This window comes from Sciurus carolinensis, chromosome 8 (assembly GCF_902686445.1).
Source record: "Sciurus carolinensis chromosome 8, mSciCar1.2, whole genome shotgun sequence".
In the NCBI taxonomy this organism is placed as follows: domain Eukaryota; kingdom Metazoa; phylum Chordata; class Mammalia; order Rodentia; family Sciuridae; genus Sciurus; species Sciurus carolinensis.
Window position 1 is genome coordinate 96,035,978 of NC_062220.1, and position 24,011 is coordinate 96,059,988.

At 37.7% G+C, this 24,011-nt stretch overlaps 1 protein-coding gene across 1 annotated transcript; it reads left to right on the forward strand.

The window, feature by feature from the left end:
• The first annotated feature begins 137 nt into the window (after positions 1–137).
• Positions 138–23,182, forward strand: LOC124990209 (probable G-protein coupled receptor 141). Its single transcript, XM_047559944.1, has 5 exons — positions 138–203; positions 17,659–17,838; positions 18,082–18,324; positions 19,285–19,376; positions 21,014–23,182. The coding sequence occupies exon 5, from the start codon at positions 21,046–21,048 to the stop codon at positions 21,931–21,933; it is 888 nt and encodes a 295-aa protein (XP_047415900.1). The 5' UTR covers positions 138–203; positions 17,659–17,838; positions 18,082–18,324; positions 19,285–19,376; positions 21,014–21,045; the 3' UTR covers positions 21,934–23,182.
• The last annotated feature ends 829 nt before the right edge of the window (positions 23,183–24,011 follow it).

The following is a 24,011-nucleotide window of genomic DNA, read 5'->3' on the forward strand; positions in this document are numbered from 1 at the left end:
TACCTATTAAATTTTGATGGAAAATATTGTGCCTGTGAACTTAATAAGCAGGCAAATTATTGTGTAGGCATCTGTGTAAATAAGAGGACTTCAGGGGATTTTCTTACTGACCCAGAGTCATTGCTTCTCTAACACCAGGGTCTTCCCCAGGTAGAAGAGCAACTCTGCTTTATCATCTTGTGTCCAAGACATCTTTTTAGGAGGTGAGTTGCTGGTGAATCCTGCTTCCTTTTAGAACAGGCTCCATTAAGCACTAAGTCTAGGAGGAAGTTCCTTCCCTGAAGGAAGGTAGTCTGCTCCAGCTCCCAGCTTCCTATGCTTATGTTTTGTGCCATCCCAGCTCCCACATTAATATTTCCCTGGTACTTTCAGTCAGAACTGGGAGAGAGCCAACTATCTGTTCTGAAAGAAGTATCGTCCCTCCTCCCTTTTTAAATCGTCTTCAACATTTTGGTTTGCATTTAAAGTTTTATTGCATGTTTACTTTCACAACATTATGACCTAAAATTTCTTAAAATTAAATTTCTACCTCTTTCATTGTTTCCATTTTTATCCTAACCCATTGACCTATACGTTTATATCTAACCTCTTGTTGTTTAGGAAACATGTTGCTAACTTTATGAACACTTCAAAATTGACCAATACTGTCCACAGTTTCTTTCTGTCTTGTTCGGACTTCTTTTCAAAAGCACTTTTTTCTGTTACTTGGTTCCACATTGTCTTTTGTCCCTGTTCACATATTCCTCTGTGATAAGAGATCACTCAGGTCTTCTCTTGCCTGTGTTAGTGACTTCTTCCTAGCAACTGCTTATCAAGGTGGGAAGTTGATTGCCAGCTTCTGGAGTCAGCAGCCCCAGGGCAGGTGAGAGGCTGCAGTGATTACAGAAAACCAGAGCCCCAGCTTCTTGCTTGTGGTTACTAATGCTGTTGCATTAAGTCACCAGCCTGTGTACTCAGCATGCCTCTTGCGGGCGGGGGAACTGCCCTATTCTTGTGTATAAACCTCCTCTAGCCAATGGTAATGAACCTCTGGGTAACCTTATCAGTATACAAATAAGAGGCACAGATCCATAATGAAATCTTTATTTATTCAGGGTAATAAGAATAACAACAATAATGTAGTGAGTTTTTCTTAAAGTGAAATATATCCAATTCTATATTATGACATATTTTTAAGATTAATTTTATTTGCATTGTATCATAATAGAAATATAAAAACAATAATCATAAGGCTAGAGTCATAGTTCCTTCAAGATGACGTGATAAGAACCACACAAGGATGATTTAATTGACATTCAGTTTTCCGTTCCTGGGTTCCTGGGTTCTGTTCCCGGATGACACACTATTTCATAAAGATCTGCCAAAGTTTAAATTTTTTTTTATTTGAGATTGAAGTTAGTTGTAAACATTCAAGAAGTGAACACACATTGAACTGCTCCAAAAGCACTGACTTGTGACATATTTAACTCATAAGATAAAATCTGCCTTTTATGGATGTTAAAAGATTAAGAACGCTAAACATGTCAAAGTGAAGTTCGTTCCAGCTGGTCTGTTTGAATGTTCTTAAAAAGACCTGACAGGGTAAAACTGCAAGCCCTGAATTGTATTGTGAGTAAGTTCACAGAATGGCATGACAAGAATAATATCCGGCCTGCCAAGCAAAATCATATAGAGTGACTAGGAAATATGAGAGTTCGCATATTTGATTCAAATTTACTGAGCTAAATGAAAATGATCAAAGCAACTATAATACATGATGTAAATGGCTTTTCTCTACCATGCTGTTTTGAAGCCACAAAACCTTTGAGGGCATCTAAATATAAGACACTGCGCTAAAAGATCAACATGGATCATCTTTTAAAGTAAAAATACTCCAAAATGATAAAACAGTGGGTGTTGTGACAATTCTGGTCATTTCCTGGGTCCCATCCCCTCATGCCCTCATCCCCTCAGGACTTTGCCTTTGTCTCAAATGACTCTTTGTAGAGTCATTTTCTCTTTTCCATGAACTTTCACAACTGTGTAAGAGAGGCTGGAGTCAAGGCACAATGCCTCTCCCGGTCCGCCATCCTCACCAGCAAAGGCTGTGGCTGTGCTTCACTTTCTCTTCAAGATTTGCTTAAGAAGACTTTTCAAAAGTGTTGTCTGTCATCTTTGCAGTTCCTCATCTGTTATTTCCTGGGTCCATTCCCATGGTTTCTTTTGCAGCCCACTCCACCACGCCAATGTTGTCAAGTCATTAATGATATCAATCTACACATCCAATGGTTAACTGTGAGTCTTCATCTTGCTTAGTCTCAAAGAAAGATATCCTACAGTAGAGCAATCTTTTGATTGAAACACTTCATTTATTAGAATACCTCTTGCTTTTCGGTTTTCTCCTAACTCATGAGTCATTCCATTTTGATTTCTTTATATTTCTTTCATTCTCTCCACCCTAGTGTCTAAATGGTGTGTCATAGGATTCAGTTCCCAGTTCTTACCTCTCTACACACTTTCTGAAAAGATCCTAGACAGTCCTGTGGTTTTAAATTCATCTATATGCTGATGTTCCCAATTTATATCTCTTTCCTTTATCTTCTCTCCTGGATTCTGACCACGAATACAAAACTTTTAACTTGAAATTTCCACTTATATTCATAAGCAACTTCAATTTAACTTACCTAGAGCAGAACTCTTGATTTCTTTCATTCAGGAGCCTTGCTCGTTCCAGTGATGACACCACATTTTTTACCCACTTGCTCAGACCAAATACCAAGAAATTATTCTTGATGCTCTTTTGTATCCATCAGTGTCCAATCAGGAGACAGAAATCACATGGTAACTTGAGCAGGGAAAGTTTAGTATCATAAATCACTAGCTGTAACAGGAGATCAGAGCAATAAGAAATTACCCACGAAGAGGTAAAGAGAACTCCAAAGAATACAGGAATAGGAGATACAGGGAACAGTCACTGTTTTCAAGTGTGAGGAAGAACAGACAAAGAAAACAAATGTGAATGAAGGTGCCCCTCACCACCTGCCACCACCTATGGCTGAAATGCACACCTTGTTGGAAAGGGTGCAAGGGGGACCCATTGGATGATGGAATAACTCACAAAGCATCTGTACTGATGGGTCTCTCTGGAAAACTCCACATAAAGATGCTAGAACAATCTTCCCCAGGGTAGAAATCGCATCTCAGACCACGCTGGAAATTTGCCCAAGGAATTTCGTGCTCTCAGAGGCTGTTTCTGAAGTACAGGAGAAGTTGCCTACAGGGAGATGGCATATATGGTGACCTCAGAAATATTATATAACCAGGGAGAATAGCCTGCTCCTCCCCAGGGTCTCTTCAGCACCTTCTAATGAAGAAGTTTAGTTTAACCTCATGCCTACTGCCAAGGGAGAAATGCTAGTTTCACAGCAGTGCATTTGGAGCTAAGAGACAACACTCGGAAGATCTGTCTTTATTTCACACCCGCTTGCGCTCAACCGTCCAGCACTGACAACTCTACTTTTGAAACATGCCTCTTATCTGACCACTTCTCTCCATGTTTGCTACTACTACCTTCTTGGGCAACCACAATAGCTTTCCTCTCCCTGTTTCAATTTTTGCTGCATCACAGTCAATTCCTAACACATGAGCTGTTTGCCACTTCAAAGTACAAATTAGATCTCAACAGTGTCCACCGAAAATTTCCCAGTGGCTTTCCAACCACTCAGTTAAAATGTAAACTCTGTGATCAGACCCTGGCCTCCCTCTCAACTTCTTTCTGTGCCTTTGTTTTTGCCTCTGCAGTTTTGTATGTGCTGTTCCCTCAGACTGGGAAATTCCTCAGCATTGCCTCAGAAGGCTGGTTCCTTCTGATTATCCACATTTGCCAAAGTTGTCTCAGAAAAGACCAGTCTGACCATGCTCTCTAAAACTAAAGCTTCTCATTGCCTACCCCTTAGACTATTTCATAGTCTTTGAAGCATTCATCATTACCCAAAGTTATAGCATTTATTCCTCGTTTTCAGACATATATTTTCTCTCTCCTCTACAATTTATATCACAAAGGAATTTATATCACAATTTATATCACAAATATCACAAAGGAAGCTTCCCTTTCTGCCCTCACAAACCTTGTTTGTTACTATGAGCTAGGGCTTAATGGCATTCAATAAATATATATTGAAAGAATGTGTGGATTGGTGGGGGAATGAATTCCTATTTTTCAGCAGATCCACTCTGATTTATATCCTTGATCTGTTATTTATTAGCATATGAAATTTGAGCCAGTTTCTGAATTTCTCCTAACCTCAAATTCCTCTTCTCTAAAATGGCAGTTGAAAACATTCAACTCTCAGAGGCTTACTGTGGGAATTCACTGTGTCAAATGATAGCTCTTCAAAACACCATCAGAAATACTTGCTGATCAAGCAAAGTCAGCTCTTGGAGGAGTCTCAGTAGGATTTCAAAAGGGGAAATTTGGGCACAATGTTTATAGAGTCTTAAAGCCTGGGCTGGGTGGTTTTAAATGACCAGGTAAGGTGGGGAGCTGATTGGGATTGCTCAGTGTTATAAAATAACTTTGCTTCAGTGGACATAGAAAGTCAGAGATGTTGAATCTAGTTTAAATGAGGGTTCTGTTAGCTCTGTTAAATAAACGACTGGGTTGCTTCACAGTCTCACACAGTAGCCCCATCCTCATCGAGGGGTTCAACCAACTGCAAATTGAAACTGTTCAGGAAAGGAGATTACATCTCTACAGAACACATACACACTATTTTTTATCTTGTCATAGTTCCCTAAGGCATACAATATAAAGACATTTACATAGTATTTGCATTGTATTAAGTATTATAAGTAATCTAGACATGATTTAAAGTATCTGGGAGGAGGTATATGGATTATATGTAAACATAGTATCATTTAATAGAAGACTTTAGTATCCTCAGGTTAGGAAAATGGAGGGAGGTCCTCAAAGGTATCCCACAGATACCAAGGATCAGTTGTACTCCAAGAGCAAGTATTTCAATGTTGAGCAAGCTGCTGAGATATTTCTGCTTGTTCTCAGCATTGGTTAGAAAGAAGCAGGAATAAGATTTTGCCTTAGATTTGGTTAGGACAGGAGCAGGAAAGCCTGCTGAGGGACTGAGGATTATTTTGGTTGCAGATCTCAAGGGAGATGATATGTATGAAGTGTAAAGACCATGCTGGCCACTATGGGAATCACGTGAATCAGTATGGGTATAGATGTGAATCACCTTGAATGGACGATTTGTGACAGGTTGACATATTTGGCTCCATGGAAATGTAATAGGCCAGACTATGTGGGCAATGACTAAACAGACTCCATTTTACCTTGAGACTCCATGTTATGTAGGAAATGCTTCTCCCATGGGAACACCCCAACTCTGTACCCATCAACAGTTGCTTAGCATGACTTGTTTGGCAGTACAAAATGACAGATGACAATTCTTGTGTAATGAAAAATTGTTCTCATTTTGATTCCTAGTTTCCTAAACAATGTACCATGTTAACGGTGATGTCAACAGTGATTGTTTAGATGTTAGTAACCATTCTTTAGTTTGTACCTAAGTAAGGTCATTTTGACCCACATCCCTCTCTGCTAGTGATTTCAGATCCCATGATGTTAGTTGAATCATAGCAACAGACACTTATGATTGATGTACTGATTTATGGTATAAAAACCCCTGCAACCATGTGGTCAGGGCTGTTCTCCCAAGAACCATTTTTGGGAGCATTGTGTGAGACAGTCAACTGACTGGCTTAATAAAGACTCTCAAATTTGGACTTCTCAGTGGTGATTGGGTCTGTTCTTAAGTTGCGCCCCATAACACAGCTTGGCATAGATTTAGATAAAACCATTATGCTTAGATTTCTTTGGAAAACTTTCTCCATTAATAAAATGTTCTTTGGTCTCTTCTGAAGAATTTTAAGATTATTCTTTCAGAGATGATAAGTTGTTTTCTTGGAGAAATCCTATAATTCTGATGGGTTTATAATGACTCTTTTTGACTTTCTGAGTTGGCCCAGTAGAGCATAAATCTGAAATGTGCTCCAGGCCTTAATAGACTGTGTTCTACCTTTAATAATTTTGACAAAATTGTTGAGGGCGTTTTAATTAGACAGTCTCTCAGCGAATTTGATTAAATTTTAAAATTAATAATATCTCCAGGTAAATGAAAAGTAAATCTAATAAAGCAGAGAGGAGAGCTCATCCTTGGCTAGGCCTGCCTGTTAGGAAATGAGTTGATGCTCACCCTGTGTTATGAGGTTGTGTGATCACATCAGCTACTCAGGGTATCAAACATTTTCATCTGGAGGACCTGTTAATTCAGATGGACATTGTCTGCCCAGACTGCTGTGTTTTGAAGGATTATAATGTTTCTCTGAGTTTGAGTGGGAAAGAGAGTTAAGGAATGTGGGTGGCGTGTTTATTCATCTTAAGTTAAAATTTTCTCCTTTTACTGGTGGTTTTCAGAAAAAGGAATTCATATTAGAGGGAAGTCAATTAAATTGAGGGAATGCAAATGAGTTCATAATATTGATACATCCTCAGCCTTAAAGATGAAGAAGAAAATTAAGCCACAGAAAAATTAAGAAGTTGACTTATAAATGCCACTATTGTTCATTGGAAAATGTTTTTCTAGTTTTCAAAAATCTGGGATCGGCTTATTTCACTTAGCATGATATTCTCCCCAAAACCCAAAGGCCGAATGTTTTTCTTGATAAGTGGTGAATGATATATAATGCGGGTGGGGGGATGTGGGAGTGAGAGAAGAATGGGGGAACTTCAGATTATGTAGAAGGAAATGAGAGGGAGGGGGTATGAAAAATGGTGTAATGAGACAGACACCATTACCCTATGTACATGTATGATTACACAAATGGTATAAATCTACATTATGTACAACCATAGAAATGAAATGATGTACTCCATTTGTGTACAATGAATCAAAATGCAGTCTCTAAAACATTTTTAAAAAATAATAAAAAATATCTGGGGTCAAAACATTATCTCTGCCATTGGCTAATTGCAGAATCTCAGTTGGACACTTAACATTTATAGACTTGGGTGGGTCCTTCATCTATGTTATGCTGCATATTGGACACAGGTGTATTAATAAGGGGGGGGTGTTGTGTAGGAACAAGGAGGAAGTGGCATTCAAATATTGGCCTTTATCTGACTCCAAAGCAATGGCAATTTCTCTTGTATCACTTCTCATCATGCAATGCAGAAACTTCCTCATGCAATTTGGAATGGGGTCTTCCCCAGTGATTTAATGGATAACCAGAAACAGCTGACACTTTCTAGGTACTCACTATGTACTAAGCATTACAGAAAGGAACTAATTTGATTATTCCAAAGACATTTCAGTTCAGGGGCTAATACGACCCCCTTTTTACAGATGAAGAAATTGGGGATTAAATAGCTTTCCCTTAGACACAGAGCTAGGAGCAGAAATTTGAAACCAATAGATCTGAGCATTCAAACTCAGGCAGTGCATTTCCAGAGACACTATATTATATTGTTTCTTATAATGCCACACATTTATTTAGTTTTAGATTTATAAATGGATTCAACATGACTATTCATTTGCCCAGTTTCCCCATTTTGATTACACTTTTGTTTATGCAGTTTCATTGTTCATCATGATTCCTTGATTTCCTCCAATATGAGAGACTATTTGACTCTTGCATTTAAAGGTGAGGCTTTGAGAATTTTGATCTGTGAGAAATTTAGAGTCAGCAATCTGTTAGGAGAAGGGACCAAGGGGCTTAAAATAAAATTCTGATCACTGATTCACTCTTCTACTATTTCCTGAGTTTGGGGTGCTTAGGGGAAATTATATAGATTATTTAAATGTTACTGGGCCATCCTCTCATGCCCCTTAGGTACACTGATTGTTTTTATACGTGAAGAATGATATGAATGGACATAAAATCTGTGGATAACTCTCCTTTTGCATCTTAGAGTTTTGAAGGTAACGTTCCATTTTTCCCCTTGAATTTTGAATATTCCCCTTGAATAGTGCTGTGGATAAGAGTTACACCAATCTAAACTTTCCTGAAAATTTCTATGTGCTATGTGTGTGTCCATGTAGGGAAGGGGGCAAGAGATGTTGTCTACTGAGACACCATATTCATTTTTAAAAACATGGATTTCAATAAGTTTACTGGGATAATTTTTAATGTTTATAGCTCAGGACTTCATTTTTTTTCTTTGAGACAGATAATCTTCAGTTTTCAGGTTCATGTTTTATTTCAGAGTTTTCTTTCTTATGTATTTAATTTTTTCTTTTTTTTTTTTTGTGGTGCTGGGTATTGAACCTAGGGCCTGATGTGTGCCTGACAAGCACTCTACCACTGAGCTAATCCCCAGGCCTTGATTATTATTTTTCTCTTCATTTATTTCACACCTTCAGGAACACTAATTATATCACCATTGGATTATCTTTGTTTTCCATAACTTTACAGTCTCTTAATCTTATTAGATCCTTATTCTTTTCTAATCCACTGAATTCAATCTCCTTAAGCTTATCTTATACCTGACTAATTTATTCATTCCATTTTTTAAAATTGACACATACCTTTCTTCTCCTATTTAAAATTTTTGCCTTTCACTCTTTTTCTAAGATCTGACAACTCATTTTTTCTCCTTCTACTTTATAACGGCATTTTAGAACTTTTAAATTTAGAGTTCTTTTTTGTCTAACGTTTCTCTGAAACTCATGAGTAATTATTTATCTGAATCTTTCCTCCGTTTGTCTTTGGAAATTTCTTTTTGTGCTGATGTTCTTCCTTTGCCTTTCTTAAATGCCTTTCCTCCTCCCTGCTTGTTTGATATTTATGCTAAAGCCTAATTCTGCTTTCTCATATCTTACTTATCTTTAAATGGGGCCATCTGTTTGCTAAAGAGAAACGTGGGACTGGTTTGGAACAGAGGGCTGTCTTAGTTCTGATTCCCCTGGTCAGGGAGTAGGCCTGGACTCTTGCTGGCTTGACTGTTTAGGTTTGTCACTTTGACTTTGTGACCTTCTGGAATATTCCATATTCTGGGTGCATTTGACCCCTCACATTTCAGAATTTTAGCAAAGTTCTTGAAGTCATAATTTCTGTCATTATATTTTTTTTGACAATGACTGCTACCACACTAGTCAGCTACCCTAAGAGGGGTAAAGGTGAACCTGCAGAACATGAAAATAGGAATCAGGTTAGTTTTTCCTGAAGCTCCATCTTCCTTGGAATTCAACTGGCAAACTTCAAGAAAATATGATCTAAGTCAGATGCTTCCTGTAATCCCAGGGACTCAGGAGGATGAGGCAGGAGGATTGCAAGTTTAAGGTCAGCCTGGACAATTCAACAAGACTCTCTGCAACTCAATAAGACCCTGTATCAAAAGTAAAATTAAAATACAAAAAAAAAAAAAAAAGAATTGGGGCTGTAGCTCAGTGTTTTTGTGTTGCTGGGTTCAATCCCCAGTAAAATGAAAGAAAGAAAGGAAAGCGAAGAAAAGAAAGAAAACATGAGTTGATTATGAGAAATATAAACCCCTAGCTGGTCTAAGCTGAAAATTGGTGCTCACAACTCTAGCATATAGAACTCGGTCACAGGACCGTACCTCACTGCAGAGGAAGCTGCAAACGCAGGAAGTGGGGATTGGGGTGACTGATAGACATTAGTCGTCTCTGCAAGCTTTATGTTTGTGGATTGTTGTTTCTGTTACTGTTTTTGTTGTCTCCTAGCTCATCCATGATTGGAAGGTTTTTGTTTGTTTGTTTGTTTGTTACCAAGGATTGAACCCAGGGGCGCTTAACCCCTGAGTCACATCCCATACCCTTTTAAAGTATTTTATTTAGAGATGGGGTCTTGCTGAGTTGCTCAGGGTCTTGCTAAGTTGCTGAGTCTGGCTTTGAACTCACTATCCTCCTGCCTCAGCCTCCGGAGCCACTGGGATTACAGGTGTGTGCCACTTTGCCTGGCAGGAGTTTTATTAAAGAGCAGTTATGTACTGCTTTTATACAAATTCACAGCAAATATACCAAGAAGCAAAGGTCTTAATAGCTATTCATTTACAGGTACTGCTAGTCAGAGAGTTTAAGTGACTGGCCTAAGGATATGCAGCTAGAACATCACAGAGATGTGATTGTACCCTGGTATCTGTGGTTGAAAGTTAGTGTTCAGTCTCTATGCAAGACATGTAGAAGACAAAAAAAAAAAAAAAAAAAAAAAAAAAAGACAAAAGACAAATGACAAGAAAATAAAACATAAATCAAATCTCTTTCTTAGTGCGACCTGAACATTGCAGAGGTACAAGCTAATTGAGATAATTACAAGCTAAGATTGGATGAAGTATTCAGATATGGAACACTGTAGACCCTCCAAGATTTTACTTCTCTCAGAAGCAGAAACCAAACCCCTCTTTCCCTGTATCTACATGATTAGAAGCCTGCTTTGCTAGATCTATGGATATTTATAGAGGGTGGTAATAATTAAAGACATTTTTTTCAGAAGCTACATGGTAGAATTAAAACACTGGGTTAGAGTTAATGTGTCTGTTAAGTGTTAGAGAAAGATATCTCAGAGTGTATGTGAATTTCTATTTAGTAAAATCATGTCCTAAATGAATTATTGCTGGATTAAGTGTCATTAGAGCACACATGATATGATTACTCTTCTCTTTTGGGTGACAAAATTTTTCTAAGAGAAACGTTTGTGCATGGGATTGTGGAGAACTCAGCCAAGCATAATTACTAGCAGCCACGCAGGGGGGAATCTAACCTTGTCACTCTCCTGCCAAAAATGCTTCACTGCCTTTTACCTCAGAGGCCTATGAGTCTCCTGAAATTGGAAATTACTATTTATACCTTGTGCACATGTGTTTTCAGAGAAAGTTTATAGTTTTCCTTGGGTTTTCAAAGTGGTCAGCAACCCAAAGGAGGTTCAGGAAGCGCTGACATGCAGAATTCATCCCACCTTCTTCATTATGTCATGCATAACTTCATCATGTGACCCTTACCTACTTTTGTTATTTTAGAAAATAATATATTAATAATAATATATTCCATTATATATTGGAAATATCCAGCATGATATTTTGATATAAATGAACATAGGAAAATGATTATCAGTCAAGAAATCAAGGTATCTCTCCTCTTCCCCCTTCTCTGTCTTCTTTTGTAGTGAGGGCACCTAAAATTATTCTCTTAGAAAATGTTTAGTATACAATGTAGTAGTGCCTATAGTCCTCTTAATGTACATTAGATATCTATACTTCTATGTAACTACGGCTTTGTGTCCTTTGACCCACTTCCCCAACATTTGACCCATTTTTCCATTTCAAACACCTCTCCAATCCTATTTCTCCAAGTTCAATAATTTTTTTTAAGATTGCACATGTGAGTGAGATTTGGCAGTATTTTTCTTTCTGTTTTTAACTTATTTCACTTGGCATGATGTCCTCTAGGTTCATCCCTGTTGTAAAAAATGGCAGTATTAGCCAGGTGCAGTGGCGCACACCTGTAGTCCCAGTGGCTCGGGAGGCTCAGACAGGAGAATCTCAAGTTCAGAGCCAGCCTTAGCAAGGGCAAGGCATTAAGCAACTCAGTGAGACCCTGTTTCTAAATAAAATACAAAATAAGGCTAAGGATGTGGCTCAGTGGTTGAGTGCCCCTGAGTTCAATCCCTGGTACCACCACCCGCAATGGCAGCATCTCCTTTTTAAAGGCTGAATAATATTCCATCACATAGATACATACAATAACTTCTTTATCCATCTGGGTACTTATGTTGTTCCTATGATTATTGTGAATAATACTGCAATCATCTCTACAATGTGGAGAAGTATCATTCCCTTTGGATATATACCCAGTAGAGGAGTGATAGATTTATTTTTAATTTTTTGAGAACCCTCTATACTGAAATGGCTGCACTATTTTAAATTCCCACCAAGAGTGACGCAGGTTTACTTTTCTTCCACACCTGCACCAACACGTGCTATAATATAACTTATCTTTCTGGTAATTATCATCTCAAGAGGCATGAGGTGAAATCTCACTGTGTTTTGATTTGCATTTCTGGTGATTAGTGATGTTAAACAACTTTTCAGACACCTGTTGTCCATTTGTGTGTCTTTTTTTTTAATGTGTATGTATTCATACCCTTTGCCTATTTTTGAATTATTAGTTTCTTTATTATAAGTTCCTTATGCATTTTAGATATTAATCCCTGATCAGATATAGGGTTTGGAAATATTTTCCCCCAATCCATGGTTGGCTTTTGATTTTATTGTCTGTTTCCCTTGCTGTGCAAAAGCTTTTGAGTTTGATGTTGTCCTAGCTGTTTAATTTTGTTTCTGTCACCTGAGTTTCTGGTATGCTACCCAAAACAATCATTACCAAGGCCAATATCAAGAGCTTTTCCCCTGTATTCCTGCAAAGGAGTTTTGGTTTCAGGTCTTATGTTCATGTATTTCATACATTTTGAATCGATTTTTATTATGGTGTAAGATAAGAGTATGACCATGTTTTTAACTCCAAGTCACTGACAGGAGACATATTAGCATGTGGCTGCTGCATTGAGCTGAGCAGTTCCAAGTTACAAGCTACAGCGGGTCCAGGGTTATCTCTGCACTCTCCTGCAGGTGAGACTCTGGCCAAGTTTGTCATCTTTCAGGTTTAGATGCCTTGGAGTAAAGTGGCTTCACTAGATTACCAACAGGTTTCATTTCAATTCTGATAAGTTTATGATTCTATGTTTTTGCTCAACACTCAGACTTCTGGATTTTTTTGTTTATTATCCAGCTACCAGGATTTCTTCATGAATTATAGATACAGTGGTTAACTGTTTTGCAAAATCATTTTCTAGTTTAAAAAAAGAAAGAACCTCTGTTGAGTATTCAAATTTAAGCTTGTTTCTATATGGAGATCACATTTCATTGTTTAATATTTTAATTCGTCAAAGAAAAGGGAAAGAAAGAATACAGAAGTTCACTGAAATAGTCTTACTGATAGTATTTATTCTCTGGAAATAACTTTAAAATTAGTAGCTAGACAATAAAATTATGGAACCAAGGAAGAAATACATATGGTTGTAAGGTACATGATTTGCAGAATCATTAAGCATAAATGTTCTTGTAGGCATATAGGAAAACATGACATCGTGTCATCTCAAAAAAAAAGAAACAAGACTACTTTTGCACAGCAATTTCTAAGATGTTTTCCCTGGAAGAAGGGAAGACAGTAGAGGTGCAGCATCTGAGATGACCCTTGATAAAAATGAAGTGGAAAAGGATGGAAGAAGGAATCTGCTCTCAAGAAAGAAAAATGAGAAAACATCCAAGTTAAAAAAAGTAATGTCTCTCAACTCTAGGGTAGAGAGGACATAGAGAAGACCCCCAGGGCCAGCACAGGGATGTGTGCTGGGATTTGGAGGAGGATGAATGGAGGAAGGACTGGCAGTGCTCTAAATTATATTCAGAGCCTAACTCCCTGACCATAATTTCCTTGCCATCATTTGATAATGAGCCAACCATAAGGGATTTTATGCAACAAATTCAACATGGATCAATTCCCAGCATATACAATTCCTACATGGGGTGAGAAAGCACAGAGTCAGTCAGTTGCCTTGAAAGAGATCTGCCCATTTCCTTCTTGCTCACTGCATCACAATACTTTTCTGTACTGGACAGAGGACCCAAGGAAGGGAGACCCATCTCCAGTCACTGTGGATGAACCACCATGGTTCTCACATGGATTGAGGAATCAGTAAACTTCCTGTTCTGGCCAGATATAAAGGAAGGCCTAGAGAGGGCTTTAGGGAGTGTTTTCTCCCTGGGAAATGTAAACACTATGGAAAATACAGTTCCTTTTTCTGCCTCTTCAAAAGCTTGTGTGAGGGCTTGGAAAGGGAGGTTAACAGTCTCCATTTTGTAGCCATGAGAGAAATGTCACAAGAAGCACAGGGAAACCTGGCCAGACTTCTGTCACCCTTGAGTTTTCCAGAATGACCTGTCCTAGGAGCCATTCACCCTGAACCTGTTCTAAGTTTGGCAAGAAATATGTCATCTCATTCAAGACATTTATATTGGTTTTCTGTTACTTGGAGTCATCTCTTGGCTATAAACACCTACCGAGGCTTCTATAGATATGCTGTTTCTCTATATCCTGGACTTCTGAGTGGTTGGATCTGCCTTTAAGTCCTGCTTCTAGGGCCATTGCTCTCAGACCACAATCAAGCAAGAAGTGTGGCAGGACTTGCATGAAGTGAACACACCTGGCTAGCTTCTGAGTTCATGACTTTTACCAAACATACTGTGACTGCTTCCTTTTCTTCTTGAGAACTTCAGCTTCCCTTTTAGGTATCTCTGCAGTAAACTCTAGTCCTTTTATGTGCTACCCTGATGCCTGAAAGATGAGACCTGGTTTTACCCTCTTTAAATGTGATCACCTGACCAACGACATCAGAATGACCTGGGAGCTAACCAAAAGTGGGTGCCTTTTTACATTGCTGGTGGAGTTGCAAATTGGTGCAGTCACTCTGAAAGCAGTATGGAGATTCTTCAGAAAACTCCAAGTTTTCAATGGTACCCGTCTTTTGACCCAGTTATCCCACTCCTCTGTTTATACCCAAAGGACTTAAAATTAGCATACTACAATAACACAGCCACATCAATGCTTATAGCAGCACAATTCATAATAGGTAGATTGTGGAATCAACCTAGATGCCCTTCAACAGATTAATGGATAAAGAAACTGTGGCATTTATACACAATGGAATATTATTCAACCACAAAGAAGAATAATATTATGGCATTTGCAGATAAATGGATGGAATTGGACAATATCATGCTAAGTGAAATTAGCCAATCCCAAAAAACCAAAGGCCGAATGCTTTCCCTGATAAGTGAATGATGATACATAATGGGGGTGGGGGTGAGAGAAGAATGGAGGAACTTTAGATTACATAGAGGAAATGAGAGGGAGGAGGGGGCAGAGGTATGAAAGATGGTGGAATGAGACAGACAGTATTACCCTATGTACACGTATGATTACACGAATGGTATGAATCTACAATGTGAACAACCATAGAAACGAAAAGATGTACCCCATTTGTGTACAATGAATCAAAATGCAGTCTGTAAAATAAAAAAAAATTAAAAAAAGAAGTGGATGCCTGGTCTCCTCCACAGACCATTAGGAAGTGTCATGCCAGTAAGCCACACAGGTGACTGATGTGGGTTAAAGCTGAAAGCTCTGCCTTACCCTCTGACTACTTCTTCCCTGGGCTTGTGCATGAGTGAATGCACTAACAGGACCATTGCCTCTAGCTGCCATGACCTAGCTACACCCACCATCCCAGTTTCTTCCTGCCTCCTTGCCCTTCTCACTAGCTGGAGCCTGCCTAATTCTGTCACTTTCTCTGAGCCTCCGTCGAACAGCCCAACTGTCCCTCTGGGGAAAGCCCCTTGGGTGGAGATCTTTTCTCAGTGCTGTCCTTCCTGTCTCAATCTCTCCCCCCAGCGCCTGTAAGTGAGCCCAACTCAGCTAGCTGTGCCATTCTCAAGTCCCCACTGAGCCATGAGGTAGTCCTAAGGCTCTCAGTCTATGACTATCTAAAAAGAAGACTATGGTCATACAGTTAGCAAAGGCTTGCAGCATAAGCTAGAACACACAGCTTTCTTAGCAAACCAAGACGTGTTTGATGAACCAGTCAGGTTCACATTTTGTTCCGAGAGAGAGGGAGAGAAAAGGAGAGAGAGAGAGAGAGAGAGAGAGAGAGAGAGAGAGAGAGAGAGAGAGGAGAAAGAATATCGGGATCTTCTCAGGACAGGAAAAAAATTATCTGGTGTCCATTTTTAAAATAAAAGGGTTCAAAGATTCCATAACTTTCCCTATTTACCCATCAGATGGAATTCCAGTTGTCCCACTTGTCTCAAGAATCCAATTAAAGTAACTTGTCTGCTATCCTTTGCCACTGCACAGGACAATTATGCAAGAGTTGGGCAGCAATTTGGAGCAATCCAGAAGGTAATATTCTGAGAGTGACCAATGTACCACATGTCCTTGGGGAAGTCGAACCCTATTCTACCCTGGCATATGACACATGCCATTTTCCTTGAGTGAGCCTTTGTGCTGAAGTAGCAGTAAAACATAATCAGCCTTACTTATCACTGAGCTCTGTAAGCTTTTATTCCTTCTTCTTTTTTTTTTTTTTTTGTAAGCTTTTGCGTTCTTTTTTTATTTACTGCTAATAAGGCAATCAATATAATTTAAAGAATTTTATTTCCATTAAAAGGAGGCTGGCTGGCCTGTGCACCTAATTAAAACTGCTTTTCAAGCTTCGGACAGGGTGTCAGATTTTGATAGGCAAAATTGCCTTAGGGCTTGGCCTCTCCTCAAAAACAGGGCTTATTTTTAAGGGTTTGGTGAGATTTTGAGTAAAAATTGATTAGTAAAATTGCTCTTCATCCTAGCTAGATCCTGCAAAAAAGCCAAGAGTTCTGTAGTCATTGGTGTAAAAAAGACAAAGTAATTATTTTCCTACAGAGCCAGAAGGAATTGGGAGGTTCCTTTGGCGGCCTGAGATCGGTGCTTTAGGTTGGAGACTCTGGAATCTTTGATGGCTAATGGTATTTATTTGAGTTCTTTGAACTGTCGAAGCACAAACTAGGCCACCACTGGGCCCTTTTTGACGGGAGCATTCAAAATCAATATATTCCCATGGCAAGCATCCCTTGCAGCCCAAGACAGGCATTTTTAACTTTTATCATATAAATAAGCAAAATGCTTCCATCTTTAAAAATCCTTGTCTGACCCTAGGAAGAAGTTGAATTTTGACTGTAGTTGGAAAAAGTATGGAATTCATGCATTCCCTAGCTATGTTGTAAATGCAACGTAGACACATTTTAGCAGAAATCCTCGTGTCATCAATGTGAACAATTAATTTGTGTGCTGCTCATAGTTCTGAATTGTAGTTGAATTTCATTTTTCTGCTCCATTTTTGGTCACATCTAACTTATTTCTCAGTTTGTCCTTCATCAGACAAGCAACCCCTAAATATAGCATGGTTTCTATGGGAACGTACTTTATCCTGCAGATTCCAGGAACACATTTTATCTGAAAAATAAGGACTGTCAGATAATATGTCCAAATCCAAGCCTATAACTCAGATTTTATATTTTTGAATTAATTTGATTTAAGGAGAGATGTTTAAAATTGGTTGAAAAATTGGTCCCATATGAAATTTTTCCAGCTGAGTTGAATCGGTACAAATTTGCCTTTCATAATAAGAGTTGAAATTCTACCTTTCATTGAGAGTTCTTCTTGAAATAATTAAGCATATGGCTCCATTACATTTAGATTCTGTTGTTTTATGTCTTTGTGGCCACAAGCACTGTTGGATGATCATGTAGCAGATGGCACAGGTGGGGAGGATACTTACTCTTTTCCAAAGTAAATGAGAATTTTATCAGTTGGTACCTAAATGCAGGCCATAATGAACTTGCATTATAGGTGATCAAGTTTCAGTCCTTTTTAATTTCCTCGGATGAACAATAATGTTATTCAGGGCTGGGTTTTGCTATAACTGTTGAAGGCATATTGGTACCTGTATCTTTACATTGTACTAAAACCAGTGTTTCCTCAAAATTATGCTTTGATGTCTTAGGACTGTTAAAAATGACCATGAAGTTAGGACAGAAAGTGAGAAGATTCATGTAAGCAAATGAAAGACATTTGAGAAAAATGAGCCATCTTGTTGAACCGGAGCACCAAACTTCAAAAGAACCATTTCTCCAAACAGCCCGTATAAGGAGAAGAAGGAACTTTTGTAAATTGGAAGTGAGAGGTATAAATATTTTGAACTTTCCCTAAGAAAATGAAAGTCACCCAGAAAGTACTTCCTCAAAATTGTTCTTATTCTGAATATGAACATTTGGGGTAGTACATAAAAGTAGGATGAGAAACAGCATTGGAAAAAATCCCTTTAAGTTGTTCATTTTAATGAAGGAAATTTTTGCAAATATCTCTGTGGTAGTGAAAATGAAAGTCTTTACTGATAGGAGTAATTCTGAATCTGCTTCACCCTTAGCTGTAGAGATAAACATCCGTTTGTGGCTCAGATGGTTCATCTGGGCTTTCCATTTTGGCTGTTCAACTTTGTGCATCCTCAGTCTGAAGCTTGAGCTATTCCCTCATCATTCATCCCTGGACTGCTGTGGTTACCAGTGACTTCGTTCTAGCAAACTGCTCTTAACAGTCCTGCTGTACATCAGAACATGCCACAGTGCCTTGAGCCTTCCACCAAAAGCAAACCATAAAAGGAAAAGAGCAAGTAAGTACTTTGGGTAGCCATTTATTTCTGGATAAATTGCCTATCTAGAAATTTCCATATTTGGGTTTAGTGAGAAGAAAAATCCCTAGAATTATAGACTTTTGAAGGGTAAGATTAAGAGTGTCAGTGTGATTACAAGGGTAAGATCTTGAAGGAAAGGAAAAGTAACCATCTAACTTTTCCCTTTCCTGTGAACTTGTCTCCATGAATTAAATATCTGTAGGATCATTTAGAGACACCAAAAAAAATAATGTTCCTTCTGCATTACATTTATGAAATATCCCTGTATATATTATAAAGGGACAGATGACATTGACATTTTGACAACATGTAATATTTCAGAAAGTTTGTTAGTTTCTTTACAGATGCAATCTAACTTTTCATAAAAATCTTACAAACTAAGTACTGTCATTTCCATTTTCATAGCTGAAGAGCCAGCCTTCCTTTTAAATATCTGTCCCATTATGAGCCAGTTGATAAGCGACAGTGTTACCTGTTTTCAAATAGCACACTGCCTTAGCAGATGTGTCCATTTAAACTATAGAACTGATCAATAATCTCGGCTCTCATTGTTTTAAAATAATTTCAGGCTTATATCTTGTTTGTTTAGACTTTCAGATGACCAAAATTTAATAAAGTAAATCAGTATACTTGTTTTTCTGAAAGTCATTTAGAACTCTTGTTTTACATAAAAATACTATAAACATCACATTTTATCTGTATGCACTTCATTATAATGCATATTTCAACATGTGAAATTGAGATTGTTAAGTAAGTTGTCATTATGTTTTAAAGTACAATAAAATCTCCTTGTAGGTAAGACATTTACTAGATCTAATGTCTAATGTTTTTTTACAAACAAAAATTTAATTATTCACTTCAAGTTTCACTATGTTTAGATTTGCTCTGTGGAATAACTTTTCACTCAAACACAAATGATTAAACTTTGCCTCTGGCCAGGGGTGCTGAAGATACATGAGGAAATGACATGGACCTTCCAGAGAGAAAAGTTTGAGCTGTGGATGTCTGGAACTCATACTGTCAGAACAAAGGTCTGGAAAATTTTTATTTTATTTTTTATTTTTTTTTTTAAGTCAGATATATGGAATCTCCAAGAATTTTGGGATATCATGAAAAGACAAAATTTAAATAGTCAGATATTTATTAAATATCTTATGGATGCAGTAATGATTTTATGTAACCTCACTGTACCTGGCTCTACTTGGAGAAAGGAGAAAGAGGTAAAAAATGCCTTCATCTTATTTCACCTTCAGAATCATAACAATTTTTTTCAATTTAAAAACAAATTCAAACACAATTCAAACACACTAACTCATTGGATTTCTGAAGAACACTTTAATGCAGGGCATAGAACCTTCTCATTTCACAGCTTCATGAAGCCACAGTGACTCATCATGATCAGTCCCTTAGCCCCTAATGGCAGAATTGGCCCTGATGTGCAGGATGGCACATTATCAGTGCTCCGTACTGCTTACTGCAAGATCATCGCTCCTTAATCCCTTACACCAGCAAAACTTAAATAAAAATTAATAAGATCCATCTTCAAACTCCAGCATTTCACCAAAACATCATTCAAGAAAAGAATCAGCTTTAAGCCTATGGAAGGGGGCTGTGGTTCATTGGTGGAGCGCTTGCCTCGCAGCGTGAGCCTCTGGGTTCCATCCTCAGCACCACATAAAAATAAATAATTAAAATAAAGGTATTAAAAAAGAGAGCTTCATAATATGGATAGTAATTTTTAAAAAGAAAACAGAAAAAGAAAGGGATGCAGGAAATATATAATATATATTAGAGGCTTCTCCCTGATCAAAAGTTGTTCACAGGATACACTCTAATATGTTCTCTGATACATTTTCTTACAATAATTACACATGATTTATGTGTTTTTCCCCCCTACTTTATCCCAAATTAGTTTGTCTCCACATCATACCAAATTAGTTTGACAACAGGAGGGGTGACCTTTATAAATCTGACCTGAATGTATACTGGGTGTACACTGATACTCCCTTGCTTTAAAATTTTGTTATTTTGTCCACCATGAATTTTAGTATTAGTTTCAATTTTTAAAATATTTTTTATTTTGAGCTAGGCATAGTGATGCATACCTGTAATCTCAGTGGCTTCAGAGGCTGAGGCAGGAGGATCACAAGTTCAAAGCCAGTCTCAGCAACTTAGCAAAACCCTAAGCAACATAGCAAGACTCTGTCTCAAAATAAAAAAAATAAAAATAAAAAGGGCTGGAGATGTGGCTCAGTGATAAAGCACCGCCGACCCTGGGTTTCATTGCTGGTACAAAAAAATATTCACACACACACATGTAATTTTATTTTGATTACTGAAATCTTTGACCCTTCCATAAATTTTGCACCTGAAGTTTATGCTACCCTCCTTTCCTGATATGTGTGCATACCCATAGCTGTTTGTAGAATACCTAGATGCACAGCTCTGAAGTTCACATTCCGACAAACTTAATTTTGTTATTTTATTTCACTCAATTATGTTCCTTCAATATGTTTGAATTATTAGGCAGAATCTCTGACAATATTTTTTGGTATGAATTTTTGGGTTTTTAAATAGTTGTCTGAGATTGCAAAATTCAATACTATTAATGCTCAGCTGTTGAACAATTTTCATATGAGCATCATAATTTTGTTAAACTTTGATCTAGGCAATTATGATCTGAGTTCATCGTGTCAAAACATGGAGACAATCAATACAACTGCCTTGCCAAATGTCTCAAACATGGACCTCGACCACTGTGATGCGTATTGCAGGACGATTCTGACAACACTCTACAGCGTGGTTTTACTGGGAGGCACTATTGGAACAGTTTTAATGTCATGCATGATGTTCAAGAGGAGTAGTCAGTCAGTGATTGCCACCATCGTCTTTAATATTATGGTGCTGCACTCTGTCCTCCTGGTCAGCCTTCCATTCCGCCTCAGTTATTACCTGTCAGTCATCTGGGAGCTGGGAACCTTTACCTGCCGGGTGGTTAGCAGCATCATATACTGGCATATGTACTTCTCCTTTGTTTTCTATATAGCCATTGTCATACTCCGATTACTCATCTATTTTAAGAAACTCCAGACACAACAATTACAAAAGTACCATGCGGTAGTCTTAAGCATTGTTATTTGGATGGTGGGAAGTCTTATTTTTTTGCCAATATTTTTTTTACAATATGGCACAGATCCAAGTTACTCAGAAAAACAGAGATGCTTTGAGTTCTACAGAGATCTCAGCTGCAGGGAAATCATTATTATGAACTACTCTATGATTGTCATTATGATGACAATTGTTGTCATCCTCTTTTTGATACAGATGGCTGTCATACTTCAGCTGATAAAGTCTCTTTGGCCTGACATGTGGGCCCATCAAGAATATAGAGCCCAAATTAAGAGTTTCTTCTTTCTCCTAGTAATAGTCATCTGTTTCATACCCCACCACACATTCCGAGTATACTTTATTCAGAATTATTCAGGGAGAGAAAATTCTAAGTTAGTTCTTTACAATGAAATTTGTATTGCCTTAACAACTGTCTGTTGCCTGGACATGCTGTGTTTTATAGGTGGAGTTATCCATTAAACTTTTCTATGTCACCTGCTTTGGAACCAGTATCCCCATATGTGTGACAAAATTGTTTTAATTGACTGGTAGTTTCAAGATTTTTCAAGCTCCTTGCTCTTAAGCATCAAATTTAGATTGCTCTTCATCAACATTGGTTTTCTACAAAAAGATAATAAGGATTGATTATTCTCCTTTCTTAAAAGAACAATTACCAGTCCCACATTTACCATAGTGTGTGCTCAATCTTTTAGCACTACGCAAATTGATCACATTATCCCTTTTTCCCCCAATGTAATACTTACTTCAGCTAAGCACAGGAAGTGGTTTTCCCCTGTACTCTCCAGATATTTATTTGCTTTTGCTAGAATGCTCTTTCCCTCCATTTCTGTTCTTTAAGATCCAGAGAACTTGAAGGTAGGAACTCAATAGTTAAATTGGGCTTTAGAAAAGCCTTAATTTATTCACCTTGTGAAAGCTGCCTCTTGAGAACTACTGATTGCCAGCAAAGCTACTGGCTTTGGTATTTGAAAGAAAGCATTAGCTCAAAAAAAGTAGTCAAGAGATATAGAGGAAACTCTTCCTGAATGACTAGGATAGATGTGGGTCAATGCAGATGGAGACATAGTAGGAACTCTGAAAGTTGAGGCTACTCCTAGATCTACCTTCCCAAACATGAATCCATTAAGAAGGGAAAGAAATCTGAAAAGGTAAGAAGAAACTGGACTTAGTCCAAGAATTCCCACAGACCAGTTCAAATCTTTGAGAGAGTGGGTCGTCTTGTATGATTTTTCAAGGCACCCTATACAACAAAGTAGCATTACATAATTAAAATTAACACTGGTATCAGAGAAACTCAATAAAAACAACCAAGACAACCAACTTTTATGATATAGAAATTGACATGCACTACTAATGATGCTACCTTTGAGACTATATTTAATGAACTATATAGCTAAACAAAATCCTAGTGGGTAACAAAACAGCATAGTTTATACAAAGGAATTTCATAGTCATCTGGAGATATGGGACGAAACTGTGTTTAGTAACCATGGACCTTTGGGTGAGATATTTATAATCTCTGTATTGTTTTCTGTGTTATAGGGTTCTGATGGAGCTGAACAATGGAACAATACATTTAAATATTGGCAGAATGCCTGGCATGTGGGTCTCAGAATGATATTACTTCTCTTTCCCAATTCCATGACATTTTTTAGCAAGAAAATTTTAATATAGGTCTCCAAATCCCACAAAATGTTGATCCATATAGCAATATATTTTGAAGTCTTGAAATGTTATTGGACAATGTTGATCTTATACTTTATTATTAAATCAATAATTAAATGAATGCCTATTACTATTCTTGCCTATAAGAACTTGCCATTACTATTAATGTAATTATTATACTGCACATACTATAATGGAGCTATTTCATAATTCTGTTGTCATAAAACAAGATAAATAGCAGTGTACTTGAATTACATTTAATCAATGTTTTTAAGGGACATAGTATACCTTAAGTACTTATCTCCTCAAGATGAACTGTAATTGATTTAGTCAGTACTCAAATTCCTAATATACCGAAGTCCATGAGTTTGTTTTTAATGTCATAGGCAGTCCCTTAAACAACTTTCAATGATCATATCCTTATATATTCTTCTTCCCCTTCAATGACCTATGAATAGAATAGGTCAGAGAAGTGAATGTCATTTCCAATGTCAGGTTATAAAAAGGCTGTGGCTTCCATCTTGGACACTCTGTTTCTCTTTCTCTTTCTCTCTTGAATTGCTTCATTCTGGAGGAAGCCATGCCATAAATCAGGCCTATGGAGATGCACATGGGCAAAGAATTGAGGCCTTTTAGCAGTCATGAGAATGAGCTTAGAAATGGATCTTCTGAGTGGACATGGAGTGGCATAGAAATGAATCCTCTCTTGTTGACCTGCAGATGACAGCAGCCCTGGTTAGCATATTGTTTACTGCCTCATGAGAGATCCTGAACCCCACTACTTGGCTAAGTTGATTCTAGACTGATGACGTGAAACTATGAGATACTGAATGCTTGTTTTCTTGTTTTGAGCCTTTATGTTTTGGGACAAT

Bases quoted from the DNA above. Each gene is read 5' to 3' on its own strand.
- LOC124990209 (XM_047559944.1), top strand. From the start codon at position 21,046: ATGGAGACAATCAATACAACTGCCTTGCCAAATGTCTCAAACATGGAC.